The following is a 21,985-nucleotide window of genomic DNA, read 5'->3' as shown; positions in this document are numbered from 1 at the left end:
AAAGGTCAGGGACACTATCCGGATCCGCGTTGCATGCGGAAAAGAAGGAAACTGTTGTCAGCTCGCCTGGGTGGGACATGTGACCTCGCAGACGTCAAGGCGGAGTTGAGTGGTACCGCCCCCGGCGCGCAGAGATGCTGTGGCAAAGATTTTCCGGGTCCAGTCTCATGCCTGGGTATAATTCTACAGTAAGGAATCTGCGGCAAGTAGTCTATCAGATGCAAAACTCAAATGTCCGATGTGAGACCGGCCTCGTGGCGTGGGCCCTCCCGACCAGCAAGTCACACTACAAACACGCCGAACCTCGTGGGCACGTCCTTCCGGCCTCCGTGGACCAACATCCCGAGGGCCGACCAGATCCCCAACACGCATGCCCGGCCAAGGGAGAGCGAAACCCCCCCCCCCCCCCAAACCAGACCGAGAGGCGCCGACTCTGTCATACCTCTGGACTCTTCCCCGAGGGAGGTTTCGATCGGCCACCAGGCACCCGGTGAGCGGGCGCCTCTCCTGCTGGGCGTCTGGGGTCCCTCCCGGACACATCTGAACAGATCAAGGGGCTGAGCGACAGGAAACCCCGACACATCGCCCCCCCAGGCACGAGACCCCTCTCCGCGAGGACTCCGGACTTCAAAGAGGAGGGGGGAGTATAACAATGTGTGCTGAAGGGACGAGAGGGAGAGAAGACCTGGACTGACGAGAGCCTGCAGACCTGGTCGCGGCTCGATCGCTCACCGAACAGAAGAAACGCTATCCGAACTCTGAAACCACCTGAGCCCTGCTGACGCCGTCGCGGCTCCTCGAATTCTGAACAATCTGAGCCCTGCTGACGCCGTCGTGGCTCCCCGAACGCTGAACCATCTGAGCCCTGCTGACGCCGTCGCGGCTCCTCTAATTCTGAACCATCTGAGCCCTGCTGACGCCGTCGCGGCTCCCCGAACGCTGAACCATCTGAGCCCTGCTGACGCCGTCGCGGCTCCCTGAACTACGACTCTCCGGTGCCTGCTGAGTGACTCGCGGCCCGCTCCTCCAAGAGAATCGGCAGAGATTGCCGAGAGAAGCAACATCCCCTCAGCTCGAGGATTGAGAGCTGTGCGCCGGATACCTCGCAGAGACACTGATTGAAAGACTGCCCCGCTACCCCTTTTCCCATCATCACAAGATCGCTGCCGCTTGTGGCATTAATTCTGCACCTGCCTGCCGGATCATAAAGATCCCTGACAACTACCGATAAAAGCTTATTGCCTTATAACGAACTACTGTGTGGTGTCCCTCTATCCGAAGAGAGAGTAAGCGCAGCGCGTGCGATCCTAGGTGCGAGACCCTTCCAGGAAGGGCCTCCCCCTCAGGGTGGTCAGGAACCCATTCCGCAACCTCCCCGGGGAACGCCTTCCAACATTTGGTGGCAGGCGACGGGATCCGAGCCAACACCTAGAGATCGTGCAGTACACGGCTTACGCACCACCAAGAAGAATGGAAGGAGAAACTTCCCTAGGTGCCGCAGGCACCAACCCAAGCACGGCATTTCAAAAGGACCAGTTAGAATCGTATACGCACCGAGAACTGAAACAATTTTGCAAAGACTTTGGAATCGCTACCACCGGACTAAGCACGAAAGAGGACTACCAGGGGGCATTAAAAACCTGGGTCGAGGCAGAAACTCCCCGGTCACAAGCAGAAGGAGAGCACCCCAACGAACCACGAAGCAGCCCGGGGAGGAACGGCGCCCCCGAGGGGGGCCTATCCCCAGAGGAACTAGCGGACCGAGAAAGAAGTCGCAACCACGAACTGGAACTAGCAAAACTAAAAATCGAAGGAGAGATAAAACTGGCTGAGAAAAAACTGGCAGTAGAACAGTTACGCCTACACGGAGAACTAGAGGAAAAGAAACGACAGAGAACACGAAGAAAAGAAACTCCAACTAGAGCACGAACGTAGCCTAAAAGAAATCGAGCTCAAGGCTAAGAGGGCGGAGGCCCGACCCTCAGAAACCCAACCCATCTCCTCCACCGTGGAACCGAAGGTCCACATCCCCAAAGATGTGGTGAAAGAATACTATAAGAACGACGATATTCAGCAATGGTTCAAGGCCTACGAAGTCGCCATGACCTCCCACCGAGTCCCGCAGAAAGACTGGGGGGCTGGGCTGTGGGGCCGGTTCCTGAGTGAGGGGAGAGATACCCTGCTGGACCTGCCCTCCACCGTGATGAACTCCTACAGTCACATGAAAGAGGCCCTGGTAGCCAGATATGGGCTCACCCCTGAAATGTACCGGCAACGGTTTAGAGACTGCAAAAAGATACCCGGTACTACATGGGTGGAGTACGTGAACTTTTACAGCCGGGCCTTGGACGGATGGATCAAGGGCAGCAAGGTCTCCACTTTTGAGGAGCTGTTCGACCTAATCGCATGGGAACACTTGGCCGCTAATTGCTTCGTAGAGCTGCGCCAGCACCTCCTGGACAGCAAACTCACAGACCCTCGGAAACTGGCCGTCGAGGCTGACCGGTGGGTGAACACCCGGACCTCCTGGGGCCCCGTGGGAGACTACGGTCGCCACAATCAGGGACCCCCCCGCCAGAGGGGCGGAGGGAACCAAGGCCGGCAAAGGGAGCTCCCGGGGGGATCCCCGCTTAGCCCTCCCAGAGGACAATCTCCGCCCTTTCCAGCTCCGCCTCCGGCCAGCACCAGGCCCCCAGGGAGGCCGGGACCCCGAGGGAGAATCACATGTTTCCGCTGCCAGCAGACCGGACACTATGCCAGTGACCCTCAGTGTCCCCTGTACCAGCGGACCACCACCACAACCCCGCCGGCTCGACAGATGGCCTCTGTAGCCCTGGGGGAAGAGATGGAAGACTCCGAAGAATGGGAACCAGCCGCCACGGCCTTGCTCTCCCTAGGGGACCGGGAGATGGTCCCCGGAACGCCCCTGCCCGCCAACACGAAGAAGTACCGACAGCAGGTGACGGTCAACGGTCACCGCATCGAGGGGCTCCGGGACACGGGGGCGAGTGTCACGGCGGTCCACTGTCACCTGATTTCCGAGGATCAGATCCTGCCTGACGCCTTTTGCCCCGTCATCTCATCAGACAATTCCGAGAGCCTCTGCCGGATGGCCCTAGTCCCCTTCGAAGGGGGGAGTCTCCGGCAAGTTAAAAGTAGCGGTCCGACCCTCCCAGCCCGTGGACTGCCTCCTGGGCAACGACCTGGAGAACTCCCCGTGGGGACAAGTGGAACGAAGGGCCCACCTTGAGATGATGGGCCTACCCGAGTGGGTATGCGCCACCACGCGCTCGATGACTCTCCGGGCGCCTTCCTCCGAGGGGGGAGAGGCCATGCCCCTGCACACCGCCACCATCCCCGAGAGCCAGGATACACCACCAGAGGCCAACGACCCCCTTCTGGACGAACCAACCGCTCCCGGCGAAGAATCCGGGCCTTCCGACCCCGCAACCCTGACCAAACTCGGGGACTTGCCAGAACTGGCCCCGTGGCCCTGCGAAGAGGGCCCCTCCCGTGAAGAGTTCTGCCAAGAACAATCCACCTGCCCGTCCCTCATTGGACCCCGACAACAGGCCGAGGCCCAAGCAGCAGGCGACCAGACTGGCACCCACTGGGTATACTGGGAGAACGGAATGCTGTACAGTGAACAGAAGTCGGCCGAGTTGGGATCGGCCCGAGTACTAGTAGTACCCCTACGCTTCCGAAGTCTTCTCCTGGGCCTGGCCCATGATGTACCCCTGGCCGGACACTTAGGCCAAGATAAGACATACCAGCGACTCGTCACCCACTTCTACTGGCCCAAGATGCGAGCAAATGTGGAGGCCCACTGCAAGTCCTGCCCCACGTGCCAGGCCAGCGGAAAGAGTGGGGGCAAGCGCAAGGCTCCGCTCCAACCCTTCCCCGTCGTCAGTACCCCCTTTGAGCGGGTAGGAATCGACATTGTCGGACCACTGGACCCTAAGACCGCCTAGGGCCACCGGTTCATCCTCGTCCTGGTGGACCATGCCACCCGTTACGCCGAAGCCATCCCTCTCCGCACCGTAACGGCCCCCGTGGTGGGCCGGGCCTTGATGGGGATCTTCTCCCGCATGGGGTTCCCCCGCGAAGTCGTGAGTGACCGGGGTACGAACTTTATCTCCCGATATATGAAGTCCCTCTGGCAGCAGTGCGGAGTATCGTACAAATTCACCACCCCTTACCACCCCCAAGGAAACGGCCTAGTCGAGCGCTTTAACAAGACACTGAAAGGGATGATCATGGGCCTCGAGGAACCCCTACGCCGGAGGTGGGACGTCCTCCTCCCATGTCTCCTGTTCGCCTACCGGGAGGTCCCCCAAAAATCCCTGGGGTTCAGCCCATTCGAACTGTTATATGGACACCCCGTCCGAGGAGCCCTGAGCCTGATCAAGGAGGGGTGGGAAGCAACCCCCCGGGGGACCCCTCCAGACGTGTTCCGATACATCCTGGCGCTCCGCAACCAGACCAGAAAATTCAGGGAACTCGCAGAAGCAAACCTCGAGGCCAGTCAAGAAGAGATGAAGCGCTGGTATGACCAGAATGCTACGCTGGTCGAGTTTCAGCCAGGCCAACAAGTCTGGGTCATGGCCCCGGTGAGACCCTGCGCTCTCCAGGATAAATGGACTGGACCCTTCAAGGTGATTGAGCGTAAGAGCCAAGTCACCTATCTCATCGATGTGCAGTCCCCGCGGAACCCCCTCCGGGTTCTCCACGTGAACCGCCTCAAGCCCCACTTTGTGCGGACCGAATCTGAAAGAAACACGTTAGTTAGATTCCTCACCTTAGAATATCCCCAGGCGTCAGACTGGATCCGGAAGATTTTTCGTCAGCAATACCCCTTGCGCGTCGCTAGGCGTCGTCTGCGGCTCCGCGTCCGTCGTCGGCGTCGTGCGCCGGGATGACGTCGTCGGAGTACTTAGACGCCGCCCTCGCGCGCTGACGTCAGTTCTTCTTTTTTCCGCGCCAGTAAGCGCAGATCCGGGAGAGCTACCCCTTTTAGTCTTTTTTGACTAACTCTTTTTGATCATTTTTGATCCCTGTCTGTCGACATCTGGTGCCGGTAGGATGCCTGGGTTCAAGGCTTGTGAAGACTGTCATCGTCTGATGTCGGTGACCGATCACCACCGCCGGTGCCTCTATTGCTTAGGCCTCGACCACGACGCGGAGTCGTGCAACGACTGCCAGGCCCTGACTTCGAAGGCTAGGCGGGAGCGGTCCCGCAAGCTTCTCGAGCTTCGCCACTCGGCTCCGCGTCGTGCGCGATCCCGGTCCAGGAGGAGGTCCAAGGATCGCTCGCGGAGCCCTAGCCGACGCCACCATCGATCGTCGGGCTCCAAGTCGTCGGGTAAGTCCAAGCACTCAAAGAAGTCCAAGAGGCGACATCGCTCTTCGGACTCCCCTCGCCGGTCGCGCGACTCGGCCGAGGGTCCAAGTGGTTCCACCCCCGCGGCTCCGGCGGAGCCGCAGGTGCCGCGTCCGCCCCCATACCTTCCGGTCCCTGGGGCTGACGCGGCGCCGGCGGAGATCAGCGCCTTCCTCTCGGCCATGAGGAGCCTGGCCCCGCCGTCGACGCCCGCTGGCGCGCCTTCGGGCCCCGCGGGCTCGACTGGGCGACCTCGCGTGCCGGCGGCTCCGGCCCCGGCGCCGTCGACGACTCCGGTCTCGACGCCGCAGGTCCCCGCGGGGCCCATGCCTGGGCCCCAGTCGACGCCGGTTGACCTTGTCACTCCTCCACCGGCGCCGACGCCTGAACCACCGACGCCGTCACCGGCGCCGCCGACGCCGACGCCTGTGACGCCGACGCCCCAGTTTAGCCCTCATCCGGACCCGACGCCGGCACGGCGTCCGCCGACGCCGCATCCGACGCCGCTAGAGACCTACCATCTCTACAGTCCGGTTCCGATCATTCCTCCTGTTTATCAGGAATCGGAAGAAGGGGGCGACTGGGAGGGGTTCGAGGACCCTCTGGCTGTTCAGTCACAGCTTTCTCAGGACTGGGCAGATGAACTGGGGGAGGCCAGCGGGCTGGACACCTCGCCAGACGCTGGATTCACTTCTCCTCCGACCGTGGCTTCGGAGGAGGGTGCAGCATTTTCTGTGGTGCTGCGCAAGGCGGCTGAGGCCCTTGGGCTCGAGTTGCCTGCCGTGGCTGTGAGGACCAACATCCTCACTGAGGTGCTTCAAACCTCAGCAAGCTCCACTGAGCCTCTGCTGCCGTTTAACGAGGCCCTCACTGACGTTCTGCAGGGCACCTGGTCCAAGCCCTCCACAGTTCCTCCTGTGGATAGGAACGTTGCCAGGCGCCACCGCCCTGCTCCGGGCGACCCCAGCTTCCTGTCCCAACACCCCACCCCCGAGAGTCTGGTTATCCAGGCCTCTACTTCCCAATCCTCCTTCCCGACCGCTCCGCCGGACCGGGATTCCAAGAGACTCGAGCAGTTTGGCAAGAAACTGTTCTCGTCCCTTAGTTTGGGCCTGCGGTCCTTAAATACCGCCTGTCTCTTGGACCGTTATTCCCATTCCCTGTGGGATACGGTGGAGGACGTGCTGCCCCTGTGTCCGGAGGAGGTCCGGCCACGTCTTTCCCAGGCTCTGGCCGATGGGAGGGATGCAGCACGGCACGCCATAAGATGTGGGCTTGACACCACGGACTCGCTAGGTCGGGCGATTTCCACCACGGTGGCGCTCCGCCGCCACGCCTGGATGCGGTCCACGTCATTTTCCGGGGATGTCCAGAACACCCTCATGGACATGCCCTTTGATGGCACTCGCCTGTTTGGTGAGAAGGCGGACAGTGCGCTGAACCGCTTTAAGGACTCCCGGGCTACGGCCAAGTCCTTGGGCCTCTCGGCTCCGCGGGCGCACACCTCCGCTTTTCGCCCCTTTCGTGGCCAAGGAAGGGGCGCCTCCTCACGTCCGCAGAGCCACCAGCCGCAGAACCAACCTGCGCGCGGTCGCGGACGTGGCTTCCGCCGTGGCGGAAATGGAGGCCGACGTGGTCAGCCCACATCCACCCCGGCAGCATCCGCCTCAAAGCCTTCCTAGTCCGAGCTTTCAGGCCCATACCACGCCAGTGGGCGGCAGAGTTCGCCATCACCTGCTCCACTGGCGGTCCATAACATCGGACAGGTGGGTGCTGCAAATCGTCCGAAGGGGCTACTCCCTCCCCTTCGAGACGACCCCTCCAGCCATGCCACCACAGCACCACCGTATCTCGGGGGATCATTTGGATCTTCTCCGCGAGGAAGTTTCGGCTCTCTTGGCCAAGGGGGCCGTCGAGCGCGTTCCGAGTCCAGAAGTAGGTCGTGGTTGTTATTCCCACTACTTTCTGGTTCCCAAGAAGGGCAAGGGGGGCCTGCGCCCTATCTTGGACCTCCGGAACGTCAATGCCTTCCTCCGAAAGGAAAGGTTCAAGATGCTAACGTTGGCTCAGGTTTTAGCTGCCCTAGACCCTGGAGACTGGATGGTAGCGTTGGACTTGCAGGACGCATATTTCCATATCCCCGTCCTGCCGGCCCACCGGCGTTACCTGCGGTTCACGGTGGGCCAAGAGCACTTTCAGTTTACCGTGCTCCCCTTCGGCCTCACCAGTGCCCCTCGGGTGTTCACGAAAGTGATGGCGGTGGTCGCAGCTCATCTGCGCAGATCAGGGGTCCCAGTCTTCCCCTATCTCGACGACTGGTTGTTGAAGGCGGGCTCGCCCCAGGCAGTCGTCTCCCACCTCCAGACTACGGCGGATCTCCTGCATTTGCTGGGGTTTTCCATCAACGTGCCGAAGTCACACTTGAGTCCCTCTCAGAAGCTCCTCTTCATCGGAGCGGTTCTCGATTCGGCGCAGTTCCGGGTCCATCCACCGGAACAGCGGGTCCGGGATATACAGGCCCTGATTCCCATCTTTCGGCCTCTATCCCGGGTTTCGGTCAGGCTAGTGTTGCGGCTTCTGGGGCTGATGGCCTCCTGCATCCTACTAGTGCATCACGCCAGGCGGCGCATGCGGGCTCTGCAGTGGGACCTGAAGTTTCAGTGGGCCCAGCATCACGGCAACCTGTCCGACCATGTCTTGATCTCGGAGGGCACTGCACAGCAGTTGCAGTGGTGGCTCACGGACCGCGAGTGGGTCAAGGGCAAGAGCCTCTCCCTTCCCCAACCGGAGCATGTCGTAGTGACGGATGCGTCCCTCCTGGGTTGGGGTGGCCATATGGGAGAGGCGGAGATCAGAGGCCTCTGGTCTCCGGCGGAGTCTCGTCTCCACATCAACCTGTTGGAGTTGAGAGCGATCCGGCTTGCACTGAAAGCCTTCCTTCCCTCTGTCAGGGGAAGTGTCGTGCAGGTGTTCACGGACAACACCACCGCCATGTGGTACTGCAACAAACAGGGCGGGGTGGGGTCGTGGACCCTTTGTCAGGAGGCTCTGCGCCTCTGGACATGGCTGGAACACCAGGGCGTCACCCTGGTGGTTCAACATCTGGCGGGCTCTCTGAACGCCAGAGCAGACGAACTCAGCCGCCGGTGCATGATGGATCACGAATGGCGTCTGAACTCCGAAGTGGTGCAAGGCCTCTTTCAGCAGTGGGGAGAGCCTTGGTTAGATCTATTCGCCACCGAAGAGAACGCGCAATGTCAGCAGTTCTGCGCGTTGGAATTTCCAAGGCGGCACTCGCTCGGCGACGCTTTTCGTCACGAGTGGAGTTGCGGTCTGTTGTACGCCTTTCCGCCTATACCACTTCTGCCCAGAGTGCTGAAGAAGATCAGGCGCGACCGGGCCCAAGTCATCTTGGTGGCTCCGGATTGGGCACGAAGATACTGGTATCCCGAGCTACTCAGTCTGTTGACCGATCCCCCGATACGTCTGCCCCTTCGGGAGGATCTTCTGTCGCAGCAGCAGGGGACGGTCCTCCACCCGAACCTGTCCAGCCTCCACCTCCATGCGTGGAGATTGAGCGGCGGCAGTTGATGCCATTTGACTTGCCTCCTGAAGTCTGTGATATCATTCTGGCAGCCAGGCGTCCCTCCACAAAGTCGGTATACGCCTGCCGGTGGAACAAATTTGTGGCATGGTGCACAGCAAAGGCTGTGGATCCCCTTTCCGCCCCTCTTTCTGAGGTTCTCCTCTTCCTTCTTTCTCTGGCCCGGCAGGGCTCTGCCCTGGGCACCCTGAAAGGTTATCTTGCTGCCATCTCCGCCTTCTTGCGGCTTCCTGATCAGCCTTCTCTTTTCAAGTCCCCTGTGGTTACACGCTTTCTCAAAGGCATTACACACACGTTCCCTCCTGTCCCTTTTGTAATGCCTCAGTGGGACTTGAATCTGGTTTTGACATTCCTGATGTGCGCTCCCTTCGAGCCTCTTCACAATTGCCCTCTTCGTCTTCTAACTCTAAAGACTGCTTTTCTGGTAGCCATCACCTCGGCTAGACGGGTGAGTGAGCTCCAGGCTTTATCTTCAAAGCCTCCTTTTCTATCTGTTCATCCGGACAAGGTTGTCCTTCGGCCTCGTCCCTCTTTTCTTCCTAAAGTGGTGACTCCATTTCACCTTGGGCAGTCTGTCACCTTGCCCACCTTCTTTCCGCCTCCGCATCCTTCCAAAGAGGAAGAGAGGCTCCACCGTCTGGACCCAAAACGTGCGCGCTCCTTCTATCTGGACCGCACAAAACAGTTCCGGGTGGACGACCAGCTTTTTGTTGGGTACGTGGGCGCTAAGAAGGGGAAAGCTGTGCACAAACGAACCATCTCTCGGTGGGTCGTTTTGTGTATAAAAATCTGCTATTCCTTGGCTAAAAAGGACCCTCCTGTTGGGCTGCGCGCCCATTCTACTCGGGCCACGGCGGCTACTACTGCCTTGGGACGGGGAGTCCCTTTGCAGGACATCTGTCAGGCGGCGACGTGGGCTTCTCTACACACGTTTGCCAGGCATTATTGCCTTGACAGCCAAGTCCGGAGGGATGGCTTCTTTGGCCGTTCTGTCCTCCAGGACTTTCTGGTGTGATCTTGGTTCGCAGACCCACCACCGGGGATGGTATTGCTTGGGTATCTATTCTAAGGTGAGGAATCTAACTAACGTGTTTCTTTCAGATGAACAAGTTACTAACCTTCGGTAACGATGTATCTGTAAGAAACATTAGTTAGTTAGATTCCTCACCGACCCTCCCATCCTCCCCGTTCTGCGAACTGACATCTAGGGTTAAGGTTGTCCTTTCAGGCCCCTAGATTTTATTTTTGGCACCAGTGTCGGTCTTTGCATGGCTCTGCGTTCCTGGCGCGGAAGGCTATGTACAAGAACTGACGTCAGCGCGCGAGGGCGGCGTCTAAGTACTCCGACGACGTCATCCCGGCGCACGACGCCGACGACGGACGCGGAGCCGCAGACGACGCCTAGCGACGCGCAAGGGGTATTGCTGACGAAAAATCTTCCGGATCCAGTCTGACGCCTGGGGATATTCTAAGGTGAGGAATCTAACTAACTAATGTTTCTTACAGATACATCGTTACCGAAGGTTAGTAACTTGTTCATTAAGTCTACTCCTGGCCACCGACGATGGGACCGAAGAAGACACCGAGCCCCTCCCAGACCCCCTGGGGGCGAAGGAAACCGATGCAGCCGTGGAGGGAGTGAGACTGTCGACCGCCCTCACAGCCCAACAGACCGACGACTGCCACCAGCTACTTGGGCAGTTCGCGGATCTCTTCTCCCTGACCCCCGGGGTCACCAGCTGGTGTGTCCACGACGTGGACACCGGAGACAGCCCGCCAGTGAGACATCGGGCCTACCGGGTCCCTGATCGGGTCCGGACCTGCATCCAGACCGAGGTGGCAAAGATGTTAGACCTTGGGGTGATTGAACCCTCCGACAGCCCCTGGGCCAGCCCGGTAGTCCTGGTTCCGAAAGCGACTACCCCGGGTGTTGCCCCCGAGCTGAGATTCTGCGTGGACTACCGAGGCCTCAATGCGGTCACCCGAGCAGACGCTCACCCTATCCCCCGTGCCGACAAACTCATTGACCGTCTTGGGGCCGCCTGCTACCTCAGCACCTTCGACCTGACCAGTGGGTACTGGCAGATTGCCCTCACCGAGGGAGCCAAGGAGCGCTCCGCCTTCTCCACCCCGGATGGGCACTACCGCTTTAGGGTGATGCCGTTCGGAATGAAAAATGCCCCGGCCACCTTCCAGCGGCTGGTGAACAGGGTCCTGGCCGGACTAGAGGGGTTCAGCGCAGCATACCTTGACGACATAGCGGTCTTCAGCTCCCAATGGACCGAGCACCTCCAGCACCTCCATCAAGTCCTGCTGGCTCTACGCCGGGCCGGCCTCACCATCAAAGCTAGCAAATGTCAAATTGGGCACGGCTCCGTAACTTATCTGGGGCACCAGGTGGGGAGTGGGCAGGTCGCCCCCCTCCAGCCGAAGATCGACGCCATCTTGTCCTGGGAACCCCCTACAACCCAAACGGAAGTCCGAGCCTTCCTGGGCCTCACCGGCTACTACCGAAGGTTCATTAAAAACTATGGCAGCATCGCAGGCCTCTCACAGAACTAACCTCCAAAAAACACCCCAAGAAAATACACTGGACTCCCGCCTGCCAGAAGGCGTTCGACACCCTAAAGGACGCAATGTGCGCGGCTCCAGTACTCAAAGCACCCGACTACGCCCAGGAGTTTGTGGTCCAGACGGACGCCTCGGAACACGGCATCGGGGCAGTCCTCTCACAATACGACGACAAAGGCATAGATCACCCATAGCCTTCATCAGCCGAAGGTTACTGCCCCGGGAACAGCGGTGGAGCACGATTGAACGCGAGACGTTCGCCGTAGTCTGGGCTCTCAAAAAGCTACGGCCCTACGTGTTCGGAACACACTTCCGAGTGCAAACAGATCATCAACCCCTGCGGTGGTTGATGCAGATGCGAGGGGAAAACCCCAAGCTGCTACGCTGGTCCATCTCTCTCCAGGGGATGGATTTCACTGTGGAACATCGCCCCGGGACTGATCACGCCAACGCGGACGGCCTGTCCCGATTCTTCCGCTTCAGCGAGGAGAACTCCCAAGTGGATGGGTAGTTCTCCCCGCTTTTCAGCTGGGGGGGGGGCACGTGTGAGACCGGCCTCGTGGCGTGGGCCCTCCCGACCAGCAAGTCACACTACAAACACGCCGAACCTCGTGGGCACGGCCTTCCGGCCTCCGTGGACCAACATCCCGAGGGCCGACCAGATCCCCAACACGCATGCCCGGCCGAGGGAGAACGAAACCCCCCCCAAACCAGACCGAGAGGCGCCGACCCTGTCACACCTCTGGACTCTTCCCCGAGGGAGGTTTCGATCGGCCACCAGCACCCGGTGAGCGGGCGCCTCTCCTGCTGGGCGTCTGGGGTCCCTCCCGGACACATCTGAACAGATCAAGGGGCTGAGCGACAGGAAACCCCGACACATCACCCCCCAGGCACGAGACCCCTCTCCGCGAGGACTCCGGACTCCAAAGAGGAGGGGGAGTATAACAAGGTGTGCTGAAGGGACGAGAGGCAGAGAAGACCTGGACTGACGAGAGCCTGCGGACCTGGTCGCGGCTCGATCGCTCACCGAACAGAAGAAACGCTATCCGAACTCTGAAACCACCTGAGCCCTGCTGACGCCGTCGAGGCTCCTTGAATTCTGAACCATCTGAGCCCTGCTGACGCCGTCGCGGCTCCCCGAACGCTGAAACATCTGAGCCCTGCTGACGCCGTCGCGGCTCCCTGAACTACGACTCTCCGGTGCCTGCTGAGAGACTCGCGGCCCGCTCCTCCAAGAGAATCGGCAGAGATTGCCGAGAGAAGCAACATCCCCTCAGCTCGAGGATTGAGAGCTGTGCGCCGGATACCTCGCAGAGACTGATTGAAAGACTGTCCCGCTACCCCTTTTCCCATCATCACAAGATCGCTGCCGCTTGTGGCATTAATTCTGCACCTGCCTGCCGGATCATAAAGATCCCTGACAACTACCGATAAAAGCTTATTGCCTTATAACGAACTACTGTGTGGTGTCCCTCTATCCGAAGAGAGAGTAAGCGCAGCGCGTGCGATCCTAGGTGCAAGACCCTTCCAGGAAGGGCCTCCCTGCTCTTGCTCGGCCTAATTCTGGGAAAGGTGGGCCTCAGGGTGGTCAGGAACCCATTCCGCAGCCTCCCCGGGGAACGCCTTCCAACATCCGACGTGAAGCTGCGCCAGTGGGGAGGTAATGGCGAACCCTGCATCCCACTGGCGTTTGGTGGCCCTGAAAGGTCGGACTAGGAGGGTTTAGAGTCTGCTGCAGAATGGGCTGTGGTGGACTGGCCTGCCCACTGGCCTCCAGAACCACGGTGGTGGTTCCTACGTCCACAGCCATGCAAGGGCTTAACAGCTATCGCTGGCATTTGGCTCTGGGCGGGACGTGGCGGGGCACCCCTTCCGCAGCACCGAAAGGCAAACTGAGCAGGGCAGATGGTGGAGAGGCCCAAGGACCTGCCCTAGAGACCTTGAAGTGCTCCAGCACATTGTCTGCCTTGTCGCCGAATAGGCGACTGCCAACAAAGAGCATGTCCATAAGAGTGGATTGGACATCCCCTGAAAAACCAGTCTACCTCAACCAGGCACAGTGCCGAAGGGCTACCGGCGTGGAAATCGTCCTGCCTAGGGAGTCGGCGGTATCGAGCCCACAGCGGATGGTAAACTTTGCTGCGTCTCTCCCTTCGGCCACTGCACGGGAGAGAACAGCCAAAGCCTCCTCCGGGCACTGGGGCAGCACGTGCACTACCATATCCCACACAGAGTGGGTGAAACGGCCCAACAGACATGCGGTGTTTACAGACTACAGTCCCAAGCTGGAGGAAGAAAACATCTTCCAAAGATGGTCCAGCTTTTTAGATTCCCTATCAGGTGCGACGTTCTTTGTTGGAACCGGCCTCGTGGCGTGGTCCTGTTCCCCCCTCGCCAAGCCGCACGAGGTCCCCTGCACCTCGGGGCTCCTCCATTTTGGTTTGTATATGACTCTGCGCACCAGCCTACATGACCCCGCTCAAACCGGCCTCGGCCCCAGCAAGCCCCGACATCAAGGCACCAACAACTGGCCAGGGGGTACCACGTGAACACTTCCCCACTCCCGGCGGAGGGCAGTATCGATGGGACCCCCAACCGTCCTCCCACACCTCGGTGCGATCGCCCCACAGCTCTCCTGGGCCTGGCGCCTCTCCTGCTGAGCGTCTGGCCGCTCCCGACCCGGCCTCTCCGCCCCCCCCGGGCGCAAGGGTCCGGACATCAAAGGGCTCCAGACCTATATCTGGGGCGACCCTGCAACAGGACAGCAGTTGTATCCCGGAGTCAAGAGCCCTGCTGATCGGATCGCGGCTGACCCTACGGAGAAAGACTCATCCTGGAACCACGCTCTGAGCCCTGCTGACTACGTCGCTGCTCCACCGTGCTTAAAGACCTTCACGAACCTTTGGGGCCCTGCTGACGCTGTCGCGGCCCGACCTTGTTGAACTTGCCATCAGAGCCCAGCTGACCTCGTCGCGGCTCGACCCAAGCGGAACTACCACCCGAGCCCTGCAGACACCGTCGCGGCTCTCCACGTCCGAGCTGCTTTGAGACCAGCACCTGCCGCTCCGGTCCCCGGAGCCACCTTCGGCCTAACGCAAGGTCTGGCGCAGAGCTTCCACGTACCAGGCTGGTACTAAGACTGTCCCGCTACCCTGTCCCTACAAAGACATTGAGACTCTTTCTGGATCTCTCGATCCCCCTATAAATATTTTGAAGGTGCTACTATTGATAAAATACTTAGATAAGCAACTGATACGGAGTCCTATGTGGTGGTGTTACTGGGCCTAGTACGATCATAGGAGAAGGCCTCTCCTAGGAGGCTTCTCAGCGGCGCTCGGCTATAACTTTGCGGTAGGAAGGTACCCCGGAGTGGGCCCCCCTGACTCCCCGGTGGTCCTCCCTCCAACATTCTGGAATGCGCCTTTGGAGGTGGAGGCTGAGATGACCAAGCTCTCAGGGGTGGGGTGTAGGGAGAGGAAAGTGTGCTCGCCCGGGGCCAGCCGGTGGCATCGGGCAATCATCCTGTCCACAGGACCCCCTGTGTTGGGCCTGGACCAGGTGCCCAAAAGTATGTCCGTGAGGGCTTCTTTAAACGGCAGCAGGGGTTCCGAAGAGCTCGCTGCCTGTTGAAGCACCTCTGTCAGGTGGTTAGTTCAGACTGCCACCGTAGGTAGCTCGAGGCTGAGAGCCTCAGCCGCCCTACGAAACTCCATGGCGTAAGATGCTCCCTCCTCCATAGCCACGGTAAGAGGAGACAACATGCCAAGGTCTTGTGAGGTATTCAAACCACTGGTTTCCCCCAGTTACGCTCTCCAGTCTGGCTCATAGCGTAACTGGTCAGTCAGAGGGTCTCTAGACCCCTCCCTGTCCTCCTCAGCCTCCTCAGACTGCCAAACTGGTCTAAAAGAGCCAGGGTAGAACAAGGGGACAAACGTACCCATCGGCGCAGTCCAGCTCCATGCCGGTGGAATTGGCACCGGGGGAGGTTTAATAGGGTCGACCGGCGCCAATCCAGATCCAGGTCTGGATCAAAGGGGACACAGCTGTGCCAGGGCCACCGGCGTCGAAGGCCAAGGGGACCCAGTCGAATCCACAGGGCCCGAAGGTACGCCGGCAGAGTCGGGTTGCCGAAAGATGGCATGCATTGCTTCGTAAAATTGGAGAAGCTGGCCAGGGGTCACTCTGGGTCCGGAAAGGGAGGGAAACCCGAAGTCGACCCTTGGGGCTCCGCACGCCGGAGGGGCACCACCCGCATCCCTCATTGCGTCGGCCGACGGACAGTCGAAGAGCGACGATGCTTCTTCGACTTTTTGTGATTAGACTTACATGACCCAGAGTGCGAAGACTTAGAAAAAGAGCTGATGACTCGGCGACCGGTCCCTCGACCTCCCAAGCAACCTGGACCTCGAGCTGTGCAGAGCAAAACTGCCAGGCCTCGAGAAGCTTTCTGGACCGCTCCCGCAAAGACTTCGGATTCATGGTCCGTCAGTCGGAGCACGACTTGAGGTCGTGGTCGCTCTCCAGGCAGAATAGGCACACACAGTGCAGATCCGTCACCGACATTAGTCGGTTACAGGAACCGCAAGCCTTGAAGCCAGGCATCCCTGACGTGCATCCGGAGTCCAAGACTCGAAAATGGTGCGGACAAAAGACAGCAAAAAGAGTCAAAAAGTGACTGGAGGGCCCGCTCTCCAAATCTGCGCTGGCTGGCACGGAAAAAGAAACCGACGTCAGCGCATGAGGACGGCGTCAATGTAGCCAACGCGATGTCATCCCGGCAACCACAGCGCCGACTATGAACTCTGAGCTGAACAATGCCACCTTTTGACACGCAGGGGTACTGCTGACGAAAAACTTTCTGGATCCAGTCTGACGCCTGGGGTTAATTCTAAGGTAAGGAATCTATAACTTTCAATTGGATACTGTTATCTTTAAACACTGAACACCTAGTTTTCTACAATGCTGTTTCATCCAACCTCTTCAAGCAAACACCAACCCCCACCTCTCGCCCCACTCTACTACACCAATTTCACTAACACTCAAATTAACCACAATTCTACAAGCTGCATACCAAATGCCCACGAACAATACATTCTGATGTAACATCAGACCACGTAGAAAACTAAAATCATTTTGCTGATTACCTTCTCCACCCTCAATGTTCTGGTCTGCTCATCCGGAAAGGACAGAACTGTACAGCTCTTTGAAGCATCCCACAAATAGAAAGGACAAGGTAACTCACCTTACTGTCACCCAGGATGGTGATAATAGGAATGCCCAAGTTCTTCACATGTTGCTTGATATTCGGTCCAATGGCTGTAGCAAGCTGCTGGAGGATACTCAATGTCTGAAGAACCTGACAAATAGAGACAGACATCACAGTTAAGACAAGTGAGCACGGGGCATGGTCACGCCTCAAGCTAATATGGCCGCCTGCTTCTGAGCTCCGCTACAAATTGGACCCTGGACAGAGGCAGTGGCTTTCCTGGTGCAGCAGAGGAGCTGCACCCTCTTCCTGTCTCCTCGCACCCGTCCTCTGTGTTGTGGATAACCCACGGCGACTGTTTCAGCTGCCATCCAACTGACCCTCCGGTCAGGCGTGGCTGCTGACCGAGGCATGGGCAAAGCCTCTGCTTCAGCGTGACGTCTGCACACTAGCTCCAGAGACCGTTCACAGCAGCCGGCACCTGTCCCTTGCAGCAGACAGTGGTGCTGCCACGCAGACCCTGACCTGCGACAAAAGCACTAGCCATAACGTGATTATGGCACAGAAATCAGCCTGACCTACATCTCGGTTGGACCTGGGGATTCGCAGACAACAGGCTAGCAGGCATGGAGACCAGCGACAACCGCGGGTCACGGACACCCAGGATATGGCACAATAGGCTGCAGGCTAGTGAGCCTCGTGCTCTCTCCTCGCACTCTCTGGACCAAATTACAGCACCACTAGCGGGGGAGCACAGTAGTTGCCCACAGATCGGGGCAGACAAAAACTGAACAAAAGGGAAAAATAAAATGGAAAAAAAAAATATTAAAAGGGACAGAACATGGCCTAGCCCTACACCTGCCTCTGCTGCTGCCCTACACTTGCCACTGTGCTGCGTTGTGAGAAGTTGGCCTGGCATATGCTGGTCACTAGTTAAAGTGGCCAACTTGCACCAGTCCAATTCGACTCTTGTGGTAGATAGGTTTAAGACAACCTTTTAAAGAAAGCTATCCTAGTGGTAGCTGTGGAGAGAAGCCTTCAGGCTAAGTCTCTGAGGAATTGTAAAGCAGCTTGTTTTACCTTATCTCTTGAATTACCAAATGAAAGGACACCACACAGGTATATAAAATATATACGTACTTCTCACTAGACACTCTACTAATCTCTTTATGAGATTAGAAGTCAGGAACATATGCACAAATCAATGTTTCGCAACAAATTAAGCACTTGTATGGCTGGGGCCCTAGGGGCGTACCAGACCATATACTAAACAAGCATTTACAATGCAATGGTCTCGGCATTGTTAAAGTTCGAGCTATTGGCATTGCTCATGAAATTTTGTTTATGTTTTTGTTTTTAAAACATTTAAAGAAACGGCATTGTTATTTACAATGTCAATAGCTTAATCACTCTCAAATGCGAGACCTATTGCATTTGCACCCACACACACACCCACCCACACAGACAGACAGATCCACCACGCATAGAGCCACCTACAAAAAAAGCCACACACAGAGCCACCCACACACACACAGAGCCCCCCACACACACACACACAGAGCCCCCCCCACACACACAGAGCCCCCCCCACACACACACAGAGCCCCCCCCACACACACACAGAGCCACACACACAGAGCCCCACACACAGAGCCCCACACACAGAGCCCCACACACACACACAGAGCCCCACACACACACACAGAGCCCCACACACACACACAGAGCCCCACACACACACAGAGCCCCCCACACACACACACAGAGCCCCCCACACACACACACAGAGCCCCCCCCACACAAACACAGAGTCCCCCCCCACACACACACAGAGCCCCCCCCCCACACACACACAGAGCCCCCCCCCCACACACACAGAGCCCCCCCCCCACACACACAGAGCCCCCCCCACACACACACAGAGCCCCCCCCACACACACACAGAGCCCCCCCCACACACACAGAGCCCCCCCCACACACACACAGAGCCCCCCCCACACACACACAGAGCCCCCCCCACACACACACAGAGCCCCCCACACACACACAGAGCCCCCCCCACACACACACAGAGCCCCCCCCACACACACACAGAGCCCCCCCACACACACACAGAGCCCCCCCACACACACACAGAGCCCCCCCACACACACACAGAGCCCCCCCACACACACACAGCCCCCCCACACACACACAGCCCCCCCACACACACACAGAGCCCCCCCACACACACACAGAGCCCCCCCACACACACACAGAGCCCCACACACACACACACAGAGCCCCACACACACACACACAGAGCCCCACACACACACACACAGAGCCCCACACACACACACACAGAGCCCCACACACACACACACAGAGCCCCACACACACACACACAGAGCCCCACACACACACACAGAGCCCCACACACACACACAGAGCCCCACACACACACACAGAGCCCCACACACACACACAGAGCCCCACACACACACACAGAGCCCCCCACACACACACAGAGCCCCCCCCACACACACAGAGCCCCACACACACACAGAGCCCCACACACACACACACAGAGCCCCACACACACACACACAGAGCCCCCCACACACACACACAGAGCCCCCCACACACACACACAGAGCCCCCCACACACACACACAGAGCCCCCCACACACACACACAGAGCCCCCCACACACACACAGAGCCCCACACACACACAGAGCCCCACACACACACAGAGCCCCACACACACACAGAGCCCCACACACACACACACAGAGCCCCACACACACAGAGCCCCACACACACACACAGAGCCCCACACACACACACAGAGCCCCACACACACACACACACACAGAGCCCCACACACACACACACAGAGCCCCACACACACAGAGCCCCACACACACACAGAGCCCCACACACACACAGAGCCCCACACACACAGAGCCCCACACACACAGAGCCCCACACACACACACAGAGCCCCACACACACACACAGAGCCCCACACACACACACAGAGCCCCACACACACACACAGAGCCCCACACACACACAGATCCCCACACACACACACACACAGAGCCACACACACACAGAGCCCCACACACACACACAGAGCCCCACACACACACACAGCCCCCCACACACACACACACACACAGACACACACACACACACAGAGCCACTTTGCTCTGTGTGAAAGTTTCTAGGAGAAGTTTTCAAAGGGTGGGCAAGGGGTTAGTTTCTAGATGGTTTGAGGGGTGGATGGCGGGGATAGATGTGTAGCAGTCCTTATTATTGTTAGTGTTAATAAAGGGTATTGTTGCAAATCGAAAAGCCAACTACTCTGGACATACAGAAGAGCAAGGTAAGTGTGTTTGAGAGTCGTTTATGTACGTAGCTTGCTTGTTGACTAGGAAAGTCTCAGAAATGGACTGGAATGCACAGGGTAATTGCCATGTCTTGCTTTTGCCAATTTCAGATTGGGCAGTTCATTGTGGCGTAGGAACTTGACTGTTCAGTGACGCGTTTTGTCCTGTTAAGATGTAGCAAAGTGGGTACATTATGGTGACTTAATAGTGCCAGCTGCTTACTAGTACCTGGCAAGTCTTTGTCCTTGCAGTTACTATGTTGCATGGAACAGTAATGTAATTGAGTTGTAATCTTTTGTATGGCGAGTGCTCCCTTATGGTTGACTGAAGGCTTGCCACAGATACCTTCCTCCCCCCCCCCCCTTTGCATGTCAAGCTCTAACAGACTGTTTGTCAAGTCGAAATTGCTATAGAACAAATAATCTAATTCCATTAATTTGGCTCTTCCAGGTGCCCATTCTGTAACCTGGTCTACAGTTTGACCTTACACGCACGGTGATGCATAACGCTAAAGTTCAAAATCAGTTTATTCATCCACTACTCCCTGAAGGTGAGAAAGAAAAATAAACACCCGAAAGATAGATTGAAGAGGGGTGGGTCGTGTTTTTTATTTTTTTAAGTCGTGATCAGGGTAATGGAGGAGCTGAGAAGCAGCAGGGGAGGATTAAGGAAGAGAGCTGGGGCCAGCTGGAGGGTGAACCAGGCAGGAACAACTGTCAGACTAAGAGACCATTGGAGGGACGAGAAAGGATCACAAAAGGGTCAGATAAATGAGGTATTCGAGAGTCCGAGGGCAGCAGGACAGGGGCGTAAATATGTCAGATTAATGGTGCGTGTAAGGGCAAGTGAAGGGCAGTTAGAGGAACAGATTTGCAGTGGGGACAGAGTGGGTAAAGAAATGACGCTTAATGGAGTGGATGAGGGTTGGCATTGGCGGGGTCAAGGGCGGGCTGGGGCAGGTACAGATGCAAGAGAAGGCGCAGTTAGAGGAACAAATGGGGCAGAGAGTGGAGAGACTGACACTGGGGTAGATGAGGGCAGGCACTGGCGGGGTACAGGGCAGAGCGGGGGTTGGGGCAGGTACGAATGTAAGAGAAGGGGCAGTTTGAGAGACCTTAAGGAACAGATGGGGCAGAAAGTGACCGGGCACAGAGTAGAGAGAACTGACACTCATGGGGGTAGATGCGGGCAGGCACCAGCAGAGACAAGGGCAGACCGTAGGGTTGGGGCAGGTACAGATGCAAGAGAAGGGCAGTTTGAGGCAACTTTCGGGACCAGATGGGGCAGAGTGGATGGAGCGGATACTCTGGGTAGATGCGGGCAGGCACCGGCAGAGTCGAGGGCAGACCGTAGGGTTGGGGCAGGTACGGATGCAAGAGAAGGACAGTTAGAGGGAACTTTGGGGACCAGATGGGGCTGCGTGGATGAAGCAGACACTGAGGGTAGATGCGGGCAGGCACCGGCAGAGTCGAGGGCAGACCGTAGGGTTCGGGCAGGTGCGGATGCAAGAGAAGGACAGTTAGAGGATCTTTGGTGACCAGATGAGGCAGAGTGGATGAAGCGGATACTCAGGGTAGATGCGGGCAGGCACCGGCGGAGTCCAGGACAGGCTCCTTCGGGGCTGCACACGAAGGGGCAGTTAAAGGGACACTGGGGTGCATGGGCGGGCCCAGGGGCAGAGGGATGCCTGGCCTCCCCCCCCCTTCCCTGCTCACCTCGGGGGGGCCCGGAGGCTGGGGTGCACCCCATAGGGCTCCACAGGGGGGAGGGGCGCGGGGGAGGGAGCCTGGCCTTGTACAGTGGCCCCGCTGGCCCAAGCCGAGGCAGCATGGCTGCCGGAGAGGGA

General features: G+C 58.4%; 1 protein-coding gene across 7 annotated transcripts in view; it reads right to left on the bottom strand.

The window, feature by feature from the left end:
* The window catches only part of CKAP5 (cytoskeleton associated protein 5), a 1,152,983-nt gene that overhangs the window by 580,918 nt on the left and 550,080 nt on the right, over nt 1-21,985 (bottom strand). For all 7 annotated transcript variants that reach the window (XM_085646654.1, XM_085646649.1, XM_085646653.1 and 4 more), the window contains exon 23: nt 16,798-16,911. In XM_085646654.1, coding sequence (XP_085502780.1) covers nt 16,798-16,911 — 114 coding nt within the window. The remainder of the gene's footprint in view (nt 1-16,797; nt 16,912-21,985) is intronic.

This window comes from Triturus cristatus, chromosome 3_1, assembly GCF_964204655.1.
Source record: "Triturus cristatus chromosome 3_1, aTriCri1.1, whole genome shotgun sequence".
In the NCBI taxonomy this organism is placed as follows: Eukaryota; Metazoa; Chordata; class Amphibia; order Caudata; family Salamandridae; genus Triturus; species Triturus cristatus.
The sequence above is the reverse complement of the archived record's forward strand: the minus strand, read 5'-3'. Positions and strand labels throughout refer to the sequence as shown.